Source organism: Fringilla coelebs, assembly GCF_963513975.1.
Source record: "Fringilla coelebs genome assembly, chromosome: 7".
In the NCBI taxonomy this organism is placed as follows: domain Eukaryota; kingdom Metazoa; phylum Chordata; class Aves; order Passeriformes; family Fringillidae; genus Fringilla; species Fringilla coelebs.
Genome location: NC_140035.1, coordinates 34,329,057 through 34,342,037, shown reverse-complemented (window position 1 = coordinate 34,342,037; position 12,981 = coordinate 34,329,057). Strand labels below are relative to the sequence as shown.

Genomic DNA, 12,981 nt, shown 5'->3' with positions numbered 1-12,981 from the left:
GGCTGTGACATTGGTGGTCTCACTCTGAATTTCACTTGTTTATGCCATGTTGCTCTTTTTGGTGAGGAAAACTCTCCTGCAACTGGTGGGCTCTTCTGTTATTGCTGGGGGGCAGGGGAGAGGGTGTCATATCCTGTTTAAAAAAACTAATGATTTGAAAGTAACATTCCCCATGAATTTTCAAGGGTAAGAGGAGGGCACACTAAAAATTCCTTTTCTACAGTCCTTGAGCAACATGTGTGCTCCTGAAGATGGGATTGTGTAGGCATTCTGGATACAGGTATTGTGCAGATACTCTGGATACAGGTGTCCTGTAGGTGTTCTGGATACAAGTGCCCTACAGGCATTCTGGATGCAGATGTGCAGATGTTCTGGAGTACAAGTGTCCTGCAGAAATTCTGCATCAAGGGAAATAGAGGTTAGATATTAGGAAGAAGTTTTTTACAGAAAGAGTGATAAAGTCCTGGAATGGTCTGCTTGGGAAGGTGCTGGAGTCACCATCCCTGGATGTTTAAGAAAAGCCTGGATGTGGCACTGGGTGCCAGGGTTTGGTAGAGGTGTTGGGGCTGGGTTGGACTCGATGATCTTTAAGGTCTCTTCCAACCCAGTCATTCAGTGAATTCTGGAATACAAGTGTACTGTAGGCTTTCTGGATGCAAGTATCCCGTAGGCATTCTGGATCCGAGCACCACTGAGGCGTTTCCCTCCCTTCCTGGGGGTTTCCCCAGCATGCTGTGTGTGTTCTGCTGGGGGAGCAGTCAGAGAGCTCCGTGCCTGGCCCCGTGTGTGACACTGTCCCTTTTCCTGCCCATGCAGTGACCAAGACCGTGTGTGCCGAGCAGTGTGACGGGCGCTGCTACGGGCCCTACGTCAGCGACTGCTGCCACCGCGAGTGCGCCGGGGGCTGCTACGGACCCAAGGACACCGACTGCTTTGTACGTGCCACTTGCCTCATTCTTCTTGTTCTTCTTTCTTATTCTTCCTGCCAATCTCTCTGCAGATTCTTAATGCTTTAATCCGTGAAATTCACAGTTTTGTCCCTTCTGATGTACTGCATGCACACTCACAGATTCAGGATGCGAATTTTAGCTTTTAGGATTTTTCATATTCTATTAGCATCGTTTATCTGCTTAATATAACTCATTAACAGATCTATGAGATTTGTAAATACAGACTGGGAACCATTAATATGCTTATCCCTGTGATTTTTATCTTTTTCTTTTCCAAATTTAGCTTTTAGAGGTGACAGCAGATTTTAAAAAGTATTTGTCATTGTATTTGAACATGGTTTTTATTAGTGCTCTGTGTGCTTTTCATATCAAAGGCAAGAATACTATTTAGATTCTCTGTGCAAGGTGTTCCCTGTTTCTGCCAGACTTTATTTAAATTCAGGTTTTTTACTGGGCATGCTTCTTTGTGGAGATGGAAGGAAAGTGGTTCCCAAAACGCTCTCCCTCAAATGCATGTTACTCTGCGTGTGCTTCAGATGGAAAGAAGAAATGGCTTTTTCTTTAAAGAAATACAATCTAAATATCCAGGCCTTTAGAAAATCTGTCTTGCTTCTAATCCATTATTTCTAAGAACCCAAAACTGATCTCAAAAAATGTGTAGCTCCTCACACTGGGTCGATGAGACAAATTTTGCTAATGGTTTAAGGGAAGCAAACCTAGCTCTAAAGAAGCCTAGACTTAAAACCTGCACAGAGAGGTGAGTTTTCAAAGATAACCATGTGTTCAAAGAGACCAATACCTGTGAAATTGACTGCCAGGTGAGTTGGGAGGAAGGTATGGAAAACTGCATATATTTTGAAACTGTGGGCAAGTGACTCATAATTAACTGGCAAAAAAATGCATCTTTCCCTGGCTGGCCCTGACTGCTTGATAGTGATAGGTTTTGTACTTCAAAACCACATTCTAAATGCAGTTCTGTGGCTGCTGATGAAATGTAGTGGTGGCCTGACAGCCACCACGAGGATTTGCCAGAGCTGTTCTCTGTGGCTTTTCACAAGTATGGTATGGGTGATCCAACAGTGCCTGGAAGTTCTCTGTTGGCTTTGAACTAGAGAGACAGGAAAATACCAGTCTTTATTTTGTCATGTACAATATAAATAGGTAAAGGGAAGGGGAAAAATGCAGTCATTGGGTCAAAATGAGCATTGAGGAACATCCTCAGAGCTTATGTGTTGATGTAAGCATTTTCAAAGTTAATGACTGTTACTGATAAGCAAAACTTTACAAAAGGAAAGCTATGAAAAATCATGGGCTCAGGCCTGCTACTTCAGCTAAGTAGAAAAGGACTGTGGGAAAAAGACTCAGCTGAATTAGGGGTAGAAAACCAATTTATATAACCATCATGTGTTCATATCATGGTCGACTGGATTATGTTATGATTTAAAGCTATGTAACTGATAAAGGCCTAACTGCTTAAAAAGGCTTGGTGTTTGCAATAAGGATTTCTCCTTTGCACCTGCCTGGGGACTCTGCATCACTCCTGACCCTCGCCCACAAAGGACAAGTTATTGGTGGCATAAGTTGTGTACTGCTGCAGCCTGAAAGTTAGACTTTCTGAATTGTGGCAGCTGTGTTAATACACATGCTAAAAATCAACTGGTATGTTTTTTCTGGTACAGCAGAGAGGCATCCAGGGTTTATTCTCATTCCCTTCTGGCCCCAGAGCAATGTAAAAGAAATTCAGCAGGGGTCTGGCAATTTTCAGGCCTAGTCATTACTTGCTTAGACACAGTGGGGTGAAAAGTGTAACCCTTTAGGCTGTAGACAACTGTGCTTAGCTTTCAGCTGAGACACATAACTTTGGTTTTTTCCCTGTGTATTTCCTGTGCTTTTATTCACAAATTAGCAGCATTTAGCACAAAGTGCTAGAAATTTGCATATATTATCGAAGCAATTACAAATGTATATAAAACATTTCAGTCATAAATTAAAAGTTTCCAGATCTTCTAGATGGATTTTCCCTGAGAATTGCCATGTCTCCAAGGAGTATTGGTGTGCCTTACTTTATGCATTTGCTAAACTGTTATCAGAGAATTGTCATGTACATGATGGAGTACCTTTGAAGACAACATGTAAGAAATGGGTTGAGGAAACAAACTAAATTAGTATTTATTAATAAGCAAAAGTACAGCTTATGAAGCATTACAAATCCTTTAGAGCATTATGGCATCTTGCAGCAGCATCCCGTTCTAAATACGGTTTTAATATCTGTAGATAAAATTCATCCATCCTCCTCCATCTGCTGCCATGCACTCATTTGCATATTCAGTTCTAAAAGCAAGACAGTAATCATCATCTGACATAAATGCAAGCAAACATACTAAAGCAAAGTTTTACTGATGTTTTTGTCTCAGATTCAAACTAGGTCTAGAACTTGACATGCATAGCAGGGCCTGGCTGATTTGCCTAGTGGAACTAGAAAAGTGCCACAATGCTTTTCCTCAAGTGGACTTGCCATCCATCTCTGAGTAAAGTGTTTATCTTTGTAAAGGTTAAAAAAAAAATCTGTTTCTATGACAAAAAGTGGCAGGTTTTATATTAGGCATTGTAAAGGACCAGGCAAGGCAGGATCAGCAGTTTTGCTTAGCACATGCTCCATGCAGGACTGTGCTTTAATCACAAATCTCCCTGCTCATTCCTTTCAGCAGCAGATTTTGTCCTTGGATACATTATTAGCTTCTCCTTTCTGAAATCTTCTGGCATGGTAGGTCCCAGGGTCCTGCTGGTCCTGATCCAAATGGAGATAAGGACTGCTAGTAAAATCAGCAGAAGAGAGGAATCTTTTTCTCTTTTCTCTCAGTTGCAGCCCAGGAGGCAAGGGGACAGGATGCATATATTATTGTTATACTTGTTGACTCTTTAAAGAGACAGAACTATCTGTATTTTAACAAAGAAAAATGGAAAAAGACCAGAAAGATTCACTCCTAGACTAACACTTCTAAAGCAGCCTGGATTACAGGTTAGTGAGGAGGCAATACCCAGTAACAGTGGCTGCTTAAACTGCTAGGGGGATCCAAGCCAGGCTACAGCTTTCATATTCATACAAATTTTTCATTCAGGGTATGCTCTGTGAAAATTACTCCAACAGTTTTCTTATAATCTGTAGTTAAAACCTTAGACATGATGTGTGCTGATAAGGAATGTCAAAATCGGTGGGGCTTTCTACTCCTAATTACCAGCCTGGCATGGTCAATTGTTTTCCCTGCATCCCATTACCTTTGTTATCCACACACTCTCCTCTTCATTTGTCAGGGCCCTGTCCTCTGTCAGCTGTGTGTGGCAGAGCCTGAATGCTAAGTGGGACAAAGTCCTATTTTCCTCTCTCAGCATGTGAAACAACTGACCTTGTTAAACTTGCCACTTAGGGAAATGGCCCCCTCCTGTGCTAGCTTAAAAGAAGTTCTTATTCCCCTTGCCTCTTAATTGGGAATTACAGTTTTCAGCTGGATGATGTACTCACACTGTAAGAAATATAAAGGGTTGGACCTCTGAAAAAGTCATTAGCATTTGCTTAGAGGATGATAAATAGCTGCTCACTCTTGGCAGTTTTAGAATGTCCTATCAAGTTGAGAATTAGTTGATTGTGAGTAGTTATGAAACAAATTACGCCGTTGTTTTGGTTTTGTAGGAAGTGTTGTAACAGGCGACTGTTGCTAATTAACAGGGCTCACCAAACTCCCTAATTAAAAAAGTCACATACTTGCCAAGATCCTAGCAAAAATCCAAGTAGCCAAAATGAACGTTAGCGAGCTCTGTATCACACTCCTCACTGCCGCAGCAAGTCTGAACAATCAAAGCCATCTTTTACACCCAAAAAAACCCCCACAACCCTAAAGCAGCTGTACGATTTAATTACTTTTTTTTTTTTCTCTCCCTTGTTTTGCAGGCCTGTATGAATTTCAATGACAGTGGTGCTTGTGTCACACAGTGCCCCCAGACCTTTGTGTACAACCCCACCACCTTCCAGCTGGAGCACAATCACAACGCCAAGTACACCTACGGGGCTTTCTGCGTCAAGAAGTGCCCGCGTGAGTGCTCTGTTACCTGCCCTGCTCTCTGCCTTCTCTCAGGGGGACCTGCAGCTGCATTTCAGGAGCCTTAAAAACAGGGAGAGAATGAGAGCTGAGTGCAGAGCACCATCTCTCCAACCACTCCACGTGTGCTTGCAGCCTGTAATAACTCAGGTGATAGCTAAAGGCAGGGACGTTCTGTGCTGCTGGCAGTTCCCACGGATCCTAGAGGGATTTTCCCAAAGAAAGGTGGTTTCTGTTTTCCTGGTCAACTCCTTGTTACATTTATGCTTTAGATCAGTATTTGCAAATTCCAAAACAGTGGAAAGAAATAGTTAAAATAGTGGGATTTAAAAATTTTTGTTTCAGAAAAATACCAGTCCACCACCAGCACCTGGTACCAAATGCTTCCATGATATTGATGCCCCTACCTTGGAGTAATGATGATTTGACAGAAAGGTACCCTGAGCAGTTCTGTCCCAGTGAGGAATAAACTTGTAATACTGACAGGAATGCAGTCTTAAAACTCCAGAGTAAAGTTAGAGGGGAAGAGGGAGTTAAAAAAAGAAGAATCCCATGCATGTAAAACCCACATGCTTCTGAGATACCAGCCAGATGATGACAAGTAACAGAAAAAAATATGGGGTCATCACTTACACAGTCTTTGAATTTGCTGGTTTAATTGGAAAGAATAATAAAGGAGACAGTATTCTTGCTCTCCCTTTCATCCCATAAAGGTTTACAGTTGTGCATTAATTATTTTGTCCATAAAGTATGTGCAAGGAGGATGGGTGATCTATATTAAACGGACCCATAATTCAACCCAGCCCAAAATCCCAATTTTGAATCTCTGTGGAGGACTGATAGCAGCCAGGGGCTGTGACCACCAGGGCCTAGTTCTGTCTCTAATAGTGGTAGGTTTGTTGAAGCAAGAAAAGTTTGTTAAGAACCTGATATCATGCACTATAAGGGTTATAATTCTTTGCCCAAATACTTCACTGAACATTTACTCTTTTTTTTTTTCCCTTTCTTATCAGCATTAATCATTTAGTTAAGTAGGATCACTCTGTATTCCCTTTAGCTCTTGTTTTACAGGGAAAAAATTGAAATACTTGTCATTGTCCTGTGCACTGTTTTATCCCAGATGTATATTGTGCACATTAAAAAGACATCTTGCTTTATTTCTCTCCAATTACTGTAACTTTTTTTCCCCCTACAAATAATAATAAAGCTAAATGGGGGGAGAAAGAGGCATCAGCCTGACAACTCATGGATTTTTATAAATCTCTGATAACATGCCTCTCTTGCCTATACACATCTGAAAACACAGAAGTTTGAATATTAATATCACTGGTGAAGTGCTAAGGTAGCAATAGTTCAAAAACACACCCAGCTTTTATTCACTTGCTGCCAACATCTCCTTTTTCTTTTCAGACAACTTTGTGGTAGATTCCAGCTCTTGTGTCCGGGCATGTCCAAGCTCCAAGATGGAGGTTGAAGAAAATGGCATTAAGATGTGCAAGCCCTGCACTGACATTTGTCCTAAAGGTAGGCAGTGGTTCAGTATAAATTTACTTGAAAGTAGTCTACACAGGGTGTTATTTTGGCATGAATTGCCCTTCATGAGTGTGTTGTAGAATATGAATAGCCTTTGAATACCCACAAAAGTTTGAGCTATGTGGGTTGTGTGTCAGGCACATAAAATAGAGTGAAAATTTATTTAAAATTGCAATGGCAATATAACCAAACCAATTACTTTTATTAGATACAAATGAAGGGGCAGGAGGCGTTTTAGCATTGTCCTTTTGTCAATACAACATTAGGTTTCCATTTCAATGCTCTGTCTCTGCTTTCCCAGAATCTTCTACCCCCTTTCTCAGTGTCTCAAAGACAGAGCAGTGATGGTTCTGTTGAAATCTGTAGGTTACTTTGCTGTTCTACACTCCAGATTCTCTGCTCCCTGCATGAAGCTCTGTGCAGCAATGCATCATAGGTTTTCCTACATGGCCCTATGCCACTTCTCAGTCCTAATGGAAGCCACATCTGGCTTAATTGTGGTAAATAATTTTTGTTTGTTGTTTAATAGATCATTTTATACGTGAAAACACAGGTATGGAGTTCGTTAATTTCTCAGGAAGAAATCTATCACATGTTTGTAAAAGCTTCTGCTGGTAGCTGCTATTAGAGGAGCCCAGTCAGGAAGAGAGAATTCATTATATGGTTGAAGTCATGAGGGATTTTTTTTCCTGGATGCATCCTATGTCCCAGAAATGTGATAAATTACACAGGCTACACAGAAGTTTCCTCACTGGTTTCCAGTTTCTCCAGATACCAGTAACTTGCTGACTGAGCTGATAAATAACAAGTTATTTATGCAACCTTTTAAAGGGCCTTGTGGCATGGATGGTTAAGTCCACAGATCCACCAGGGAAGGGGACCTCTGTGATGCCTTGTGTAGGCTGATCTAGAACAGAGGCTAGAAAGAGTTAAAGCAGGGATTTATTAAAAGGCTTCAATGGATCCACCTTGGGCACCACAAGAGCCCAGCCAGGGCTGCACCCAAGATGAACCAAAATGGTCCCAAAATGAACAACTGGTCACAGGGTCTCTCACTTTTATAAATTCTGTTCTATTTGCATGTTGGAGTCAATTGTCCAATTCCAGCTTTAGGTTAGGAAGTCCCATCTTTCTTGTTTTTCTCTCTTCATTCCACCACATTGTTTATGCTCTTGGGTCTGAAATTTGGATTAGTTGTCCTTGGTCCCCAGCTAGAGAAAGAATTGTTTTATCTACCTATTCTGTGAAGAGAGCTCACCACCCCCTAAAGTGTCAGAATTACATTAAAGCACTACAGAATATGAAAACTATAAAAGCTAAAACCTGAGGCAGCATTTCCCCCCAGCAATGTTTATGCAGTGCCCAGAAAATGCACCAAGAAATGGCAAGGCTTGGCTGAGTGGGATTTTGTGTGGCTGACACTCACCTTTAGATCCCATGTGAAATACTTTAACCTGTGTGCCAGGGTGCTGTGGCAGGTACTGCAGCTCACTGTTTGGTTTAAATTGGGATGTGCTTCTTTGGGAATATGGGTCAAGGATGCTGTTTGAACCCTTCTCTGCTGAATGAGATGAAGACTGGTGTCTGTAAGGCCAACGTGTTCTGATTCAGTAATTGTTTTCCCCAGTTCTTTACACAAGCTCCTTGTTTTGGCAGCATGTGATGGCATTGGGACAGGGAGTTTGGTGTCAGCTCAGACAGTGGATTCCAGCAACATTGACAAGTTTGTAAACTGTACCAAGATCAATGGCAACCTTATCTTCCTTGTCACTGGGATTCATGGGTGAGTGACAAAATGTTAAGATGTTATGTCATGGTACCAGCTGAAACCAATTGCATCCACCTCTTAATGATGGTTGCAGGCTTCTTTTATGCAACAGCAGATCCAAGATAAATTAGTTTTCTGCTTTCCATTGTGAAGAAAAGCATTGCCTTGATTCTTAAGATTCAACCTCTAGGACAAGAAAGGATGGATTAATTGTTTGCACTGAAAAGACAACTATGATTCTCTGGTTACTTTATGAGGTGCTCAATACTGGCTTAAAATAAAGGCTGATTAGAGAATAGAAAGGAGGAAAGGAAGTTCTTTCATGAGTTTGTTTAAATTTTGTATGGCAGTAACATGAAGAACATGCAGAGAGGCAGCCTCTCTTAGCACAGCTTGTCATAGTCTGGGTTGCTGTCGGTACACACACGTGCACAAAAGCTGCCCTCTTGTCAATCAGTTTGGAAGAAGAATCTCTTCAATTTTCTGCTGCAGAGGGACACAGAATTCACTGGTGTATAAATCCAGTATTTTGGTTTAAATTTTGCTCATTGTAATAGAACCAGAAAAACCTCCAAGTGTCACGTGGCTCTGCTCTGGCCAAATGACCCACTGAGAGGCTGGATGGAAACCTGTTAAATCTCACAGGACAGGAAAAAAATCAAGGAAATACAAGACAAGCAGCTAGAGCCCATGAGCAATTTTGTGTGCATTAATCCAGTGCATTACATGAAATTTAATTTCAAGTATAAGAACTGCTTTTGCAGGAAAAATTATATTAGCTCATTTAAAATTCTAAGTTAAAAGAACCAAACCCAACCTTGAATAAAATTGTACTTGTCTGAAAAAAATCTAAATTTGAACTATAAGCAGAAAGTTAGAATATTCTGTTCTGTTTTACAGAAGTATAGGATGTGTAATGTTGAAAGTGTGTAGCACTTTGTGTCTCATTCTTGATGAAGAAAACTCACTTCAGCAAGCCTGAAGTATGAGGGCAGAGTTCTGCAACCCTAAATTTTTGTACAGCATGGATTACATTAGTAGAGGTTACATTTGAGAATGAATGAAAAAATCTAGAATTCTGGAACAGCTCTTTTATTTAAAGCTTCAATGGCATTTTGGAAACCAGCAATATGCAAGGGAAATCTAAAAAATGGTAATGACTACACAAGTAGCTTGTTATATGAATGGACAGTATAGAGAAACAACAATTTTACTTATTTCCTCCCCAGCTTTTACTTCACTTTTGTCACAAATCCATTTATTCACAGTGAACTACAAATTTTAGAGTATGAATTTTTAGTGTTTTAGATTGTAGGGACTTAAAATCTGGTTCTCTGGGGAGTTGGAGGGCTTTTGGTGGTGGCAGAGAATAATTTCAATGAAAAGTGCAGAATGTATTTTTTTGTTGTTGTCTCCATTGGAAATTGTGCTGTTGCAATTAATCCTATTCTATATTTTGATCCTGTGGTTCTGTAGCCTAGTTCTTTCCTGAGCACATGAACTTCAAGTCTATGTGAATTTGTTATAATTTATGTAAATAAATATATATGTAATTATGAATGTTTTCTACACATCTATTTAAAGTCATTAGGATATACACTATTCTACAGTTTTATATGTTGATAAAACAGCAGGCATTTGGCTGTTTAAGGGCTTTAATTGTATATCTGCATCTTTCAAGCTATTTTATCTTCAGAATTTAGAGGTGAAATTCAGCTGCCTCATGTTTATTGCAGGCAAGGGTTTTCCTTTTTTGATGGTAATGCAATTTGAAAGCAAAGTGCTGTGTTTCTGTTAGGTAGTCAAAACTTGTTATTTAGTTTTGTGAGAGCCCCACATTGTTAAAATGCGTTTGATGCCTCTGTGGCCCACTGGGCTTTTTTGTTAATGTTCTAGAGCTCCTTTTGTTGCTGCTCAGGGTGGTTAGAGGTGACCCCAGCAGTGTGTCACCTCACAGATTTGTGAGTCCTGTCCCCAAAGACAGCCAGGTGGATCCACCTGCTGTTCCAAGAATCACGTGTTCTGGAAAGGAGCAGAGGAGGAAATGTGTGCTCCATATTTATTGGGGATGTTTCCTGTTCTCAGAATATACACAAAAATACCATGACATGCTATTGCAGAGGAATTTTGGTTTTGTTTAAGCTTCTAGTTGACTTTTAAATAGAGGAGGAAAGTAAAATGATGGCGCTCTCAAAATCTAGATCAGCTTCATGTTTTTACACTATGGCATATATGAGTTTAGAATTTTAATTTTTGGAGATTATTTCATTTCTCAGTCACAAACTTGCCTGGCAAGGATCCATACTTTTAGAGGTTCCTTGTTCAACACCTTCTAAAAAGCGTGTCCTTTAAATGCCATGTGTCAGGAGCTGCTGGCATGCTCTTAGGAGCAGCTTTGTTAGTCCTGGTACACATTCCTGGAAAAAACACTGAAAATTCATCTTTCCTTTAGGAAGGTCACTCATGGTTGTTTAGAATGCCTTCATTTTCCATAGCATAAATATTTGCTAAACCATGAATGGGTTGAGCCTTTATGTTCTTTTAAGATGACGTGGGAGAAGTTAGACACAGATCTGCAGGAACTACAGGCTGAAGAAGCTTGGTGCATATCCTCCTAAAAGCAAAGTGTTGAGCACCTTAATGCTGTTTCCTGCATGGTATGGCTGTGAGAAGCTGTTCTTTTTTCTTTAGAGTGTCACATTATGTGATTTTAATCTTTCAGAGACCCCTATCACACGATCGCTGCCATCAATCCGGAGAAATTAAATATCTTCCAAACAGTGAGAGAGATAACAGGTAACACACTTCTGATCTCCTATAATCTGCAGTAATTAATGAATTCATTCTCACTTTGCATTTATAGCTGTCATGTGTTGGGTTTTCTCAAGAACACAAGGTACTTGATTTCATGAAGCTCACCACGTTGTCCTTTTAATGGAAGTTTAATACAGAAAACTTCAGTCTGTGTTGATTTTCACAACTGTGCTGTCCTTTGAACACCATGCCCATTATATCAGATGCTAAGTGGCCAAAGATCTTGGTCCCATGTTAGCAAAGTAGAACAAGTGTTGCAAGGGAGGGAAATATGAGAAAAATGGTGCTGAAATGTGGAAAGTCATTTTCTTCACCTGAAAGCATTTGAAAGTTCTAGTCTGCTTTTACAGCTCCTCCTCTTGGTCTAACAGAGGATGCTGCTGCAAATTAGCTTTTGTAATTTAAAGACAGATGTATAATGTGGTGGTGGTGTGTCACATTTTTTGTGACTTTTCAATGAGATCATAGAGCTGGGTACTCAGTACTTTGTGTTCTTGTTTCACATGCGGGGGACAGGGAGAGAAATGTTCTCATTTGATTTCTGATTACACAGAAGTAGGGAAATGCAAAAAACCTGTTCTATTTCATACACAAAACCCCCCACCAAAGTACCTTTGGGCAGCACAGCTTGATTGTAGCTGTGTGGAGCTCAGCATGCTTCACCTCTCAAAAGCTGGGAATTTCAGTCAACTGGAGGGATTAAAAATGAAGGTAAACTCTTCATGTCTTCCTAATTAATATCAAAGATAATCTGGCACCTGGGTGAATATTATTTGCCGTTCCTAAACACAATAATTGACAGTCTCAGCTATGCTGCTGAGGTGGAATTACCCCTGTGCTGAACTCTGCACTGCATTTCAGCCCAGTGCTGAGGCAAAGTCATGGGGAGTTGCCCTCTCTGGAGGTCTGTGCAACACAACACATCCTGTGGACTTTCCAAGTCCTCACCTTGGAAATTAGGACAGGTTCTCCTTCTCTTTTTTGGAGGATATGGTGGTGAGCAGCCTGAGACTCTGCAGCTTTCCTTATTTATTTCTTTTCCTTGAGCTGGCACTGTCTTTCCTTTATAAGCTAAGCCTGTCCTAACTCACATGTGGCTGAAATAATTTGTGTTCACATGTTTGCTTTTTCCTCCTTCAGGGTATTTGAACATACAGTCATGGCCTGAGAATATGACAGACTTCAGGGTGTTTTCTAACTTGGTTACCATTGGTGGGAGAGCTCTCTATAGGTAAGGTACTTCTCTATTGGTGGAATAATTTTTTTTATTAGTGTTCTGTGATTCTTTGTTTAGTAGCAGAGAATGCAAGATCCTTTGGGAAGGACGTGGTAAATTGATACATTTTGTTCCTCTGTCACCAAGGTGTTCATTATAAGTATCTTTGCTAATCAGTTGTTTATAATGAGTAATACCTTCTCAACATAATTATTTAAAAAACCAGTCTTGGTTCATGGCTGTAGCTATTATCACATTGACTAGAACTTACATCTATGGTTTAAAATACCTTGTGAAGAAACATAGTTTAAAAGAAATGAATAATAGAACTTAGCCTCATTATTAAGAGTTTATATGGTTGTGATTAGGAATGCAGGCTTGTATGCCCAAACAACAAAGTGGTTTTAGGAAGAGGTAGAAGGTGGAACAACATTGAAATCACTGAGGCACCTTGCAGGTGAGGTGTGAGCCCTGCAGTGCCATTTTTACCAGAGATGTTTCATATTTCTGTGTGGAAACTCAGATGGAGAAATTGGTTTGAAGAGAAGAAATATTGGGGGAAGAACAGGGAGATACCTCAGTAATTTATACAGAAACCCCTGGATC

The 12,981-nt window shown here is 40.3% G+C and overlaps 1 protein-coding gene across 1 annotated transcript in view; it reads left to right on the top strand.

The window, feature by feature from the left end:
- ERBB4 (erb-b2 receptor tyrosine kinase 4) overlaps positions 1-12,981 on the top strand; it is a gene marked incomplete at its 5' end in the record, with an annotated part of 567,058 nt that overhangs the window by 407,820 nt on the left and 146,257 nt on the right. Inside the window, 6 exons of the mRNA XM_084209338.1 lie at positions 817-935; positions 4,897-5,038; positions 6,455-6,568; positions 8,234-8,360; positions 11,068-11,141; positions 12,300-12,390. Coding sequence (XP_084065464.1) covers positions 817-935; positions 4,897-5,038; positions 6,455-6,568; positions 8,234-8,360; positions 11,068-11,141; positions 12,300-12,390 — 667 coding nt within the window. The remainder of the gene's footprint in view (positions 1-816; positions 936-4,896; positions 5,039-6,454; positions 6,569-8,233; positions 8,361-11,067; positions 11,142-12,299; positions 12,391-12,981) is intronic.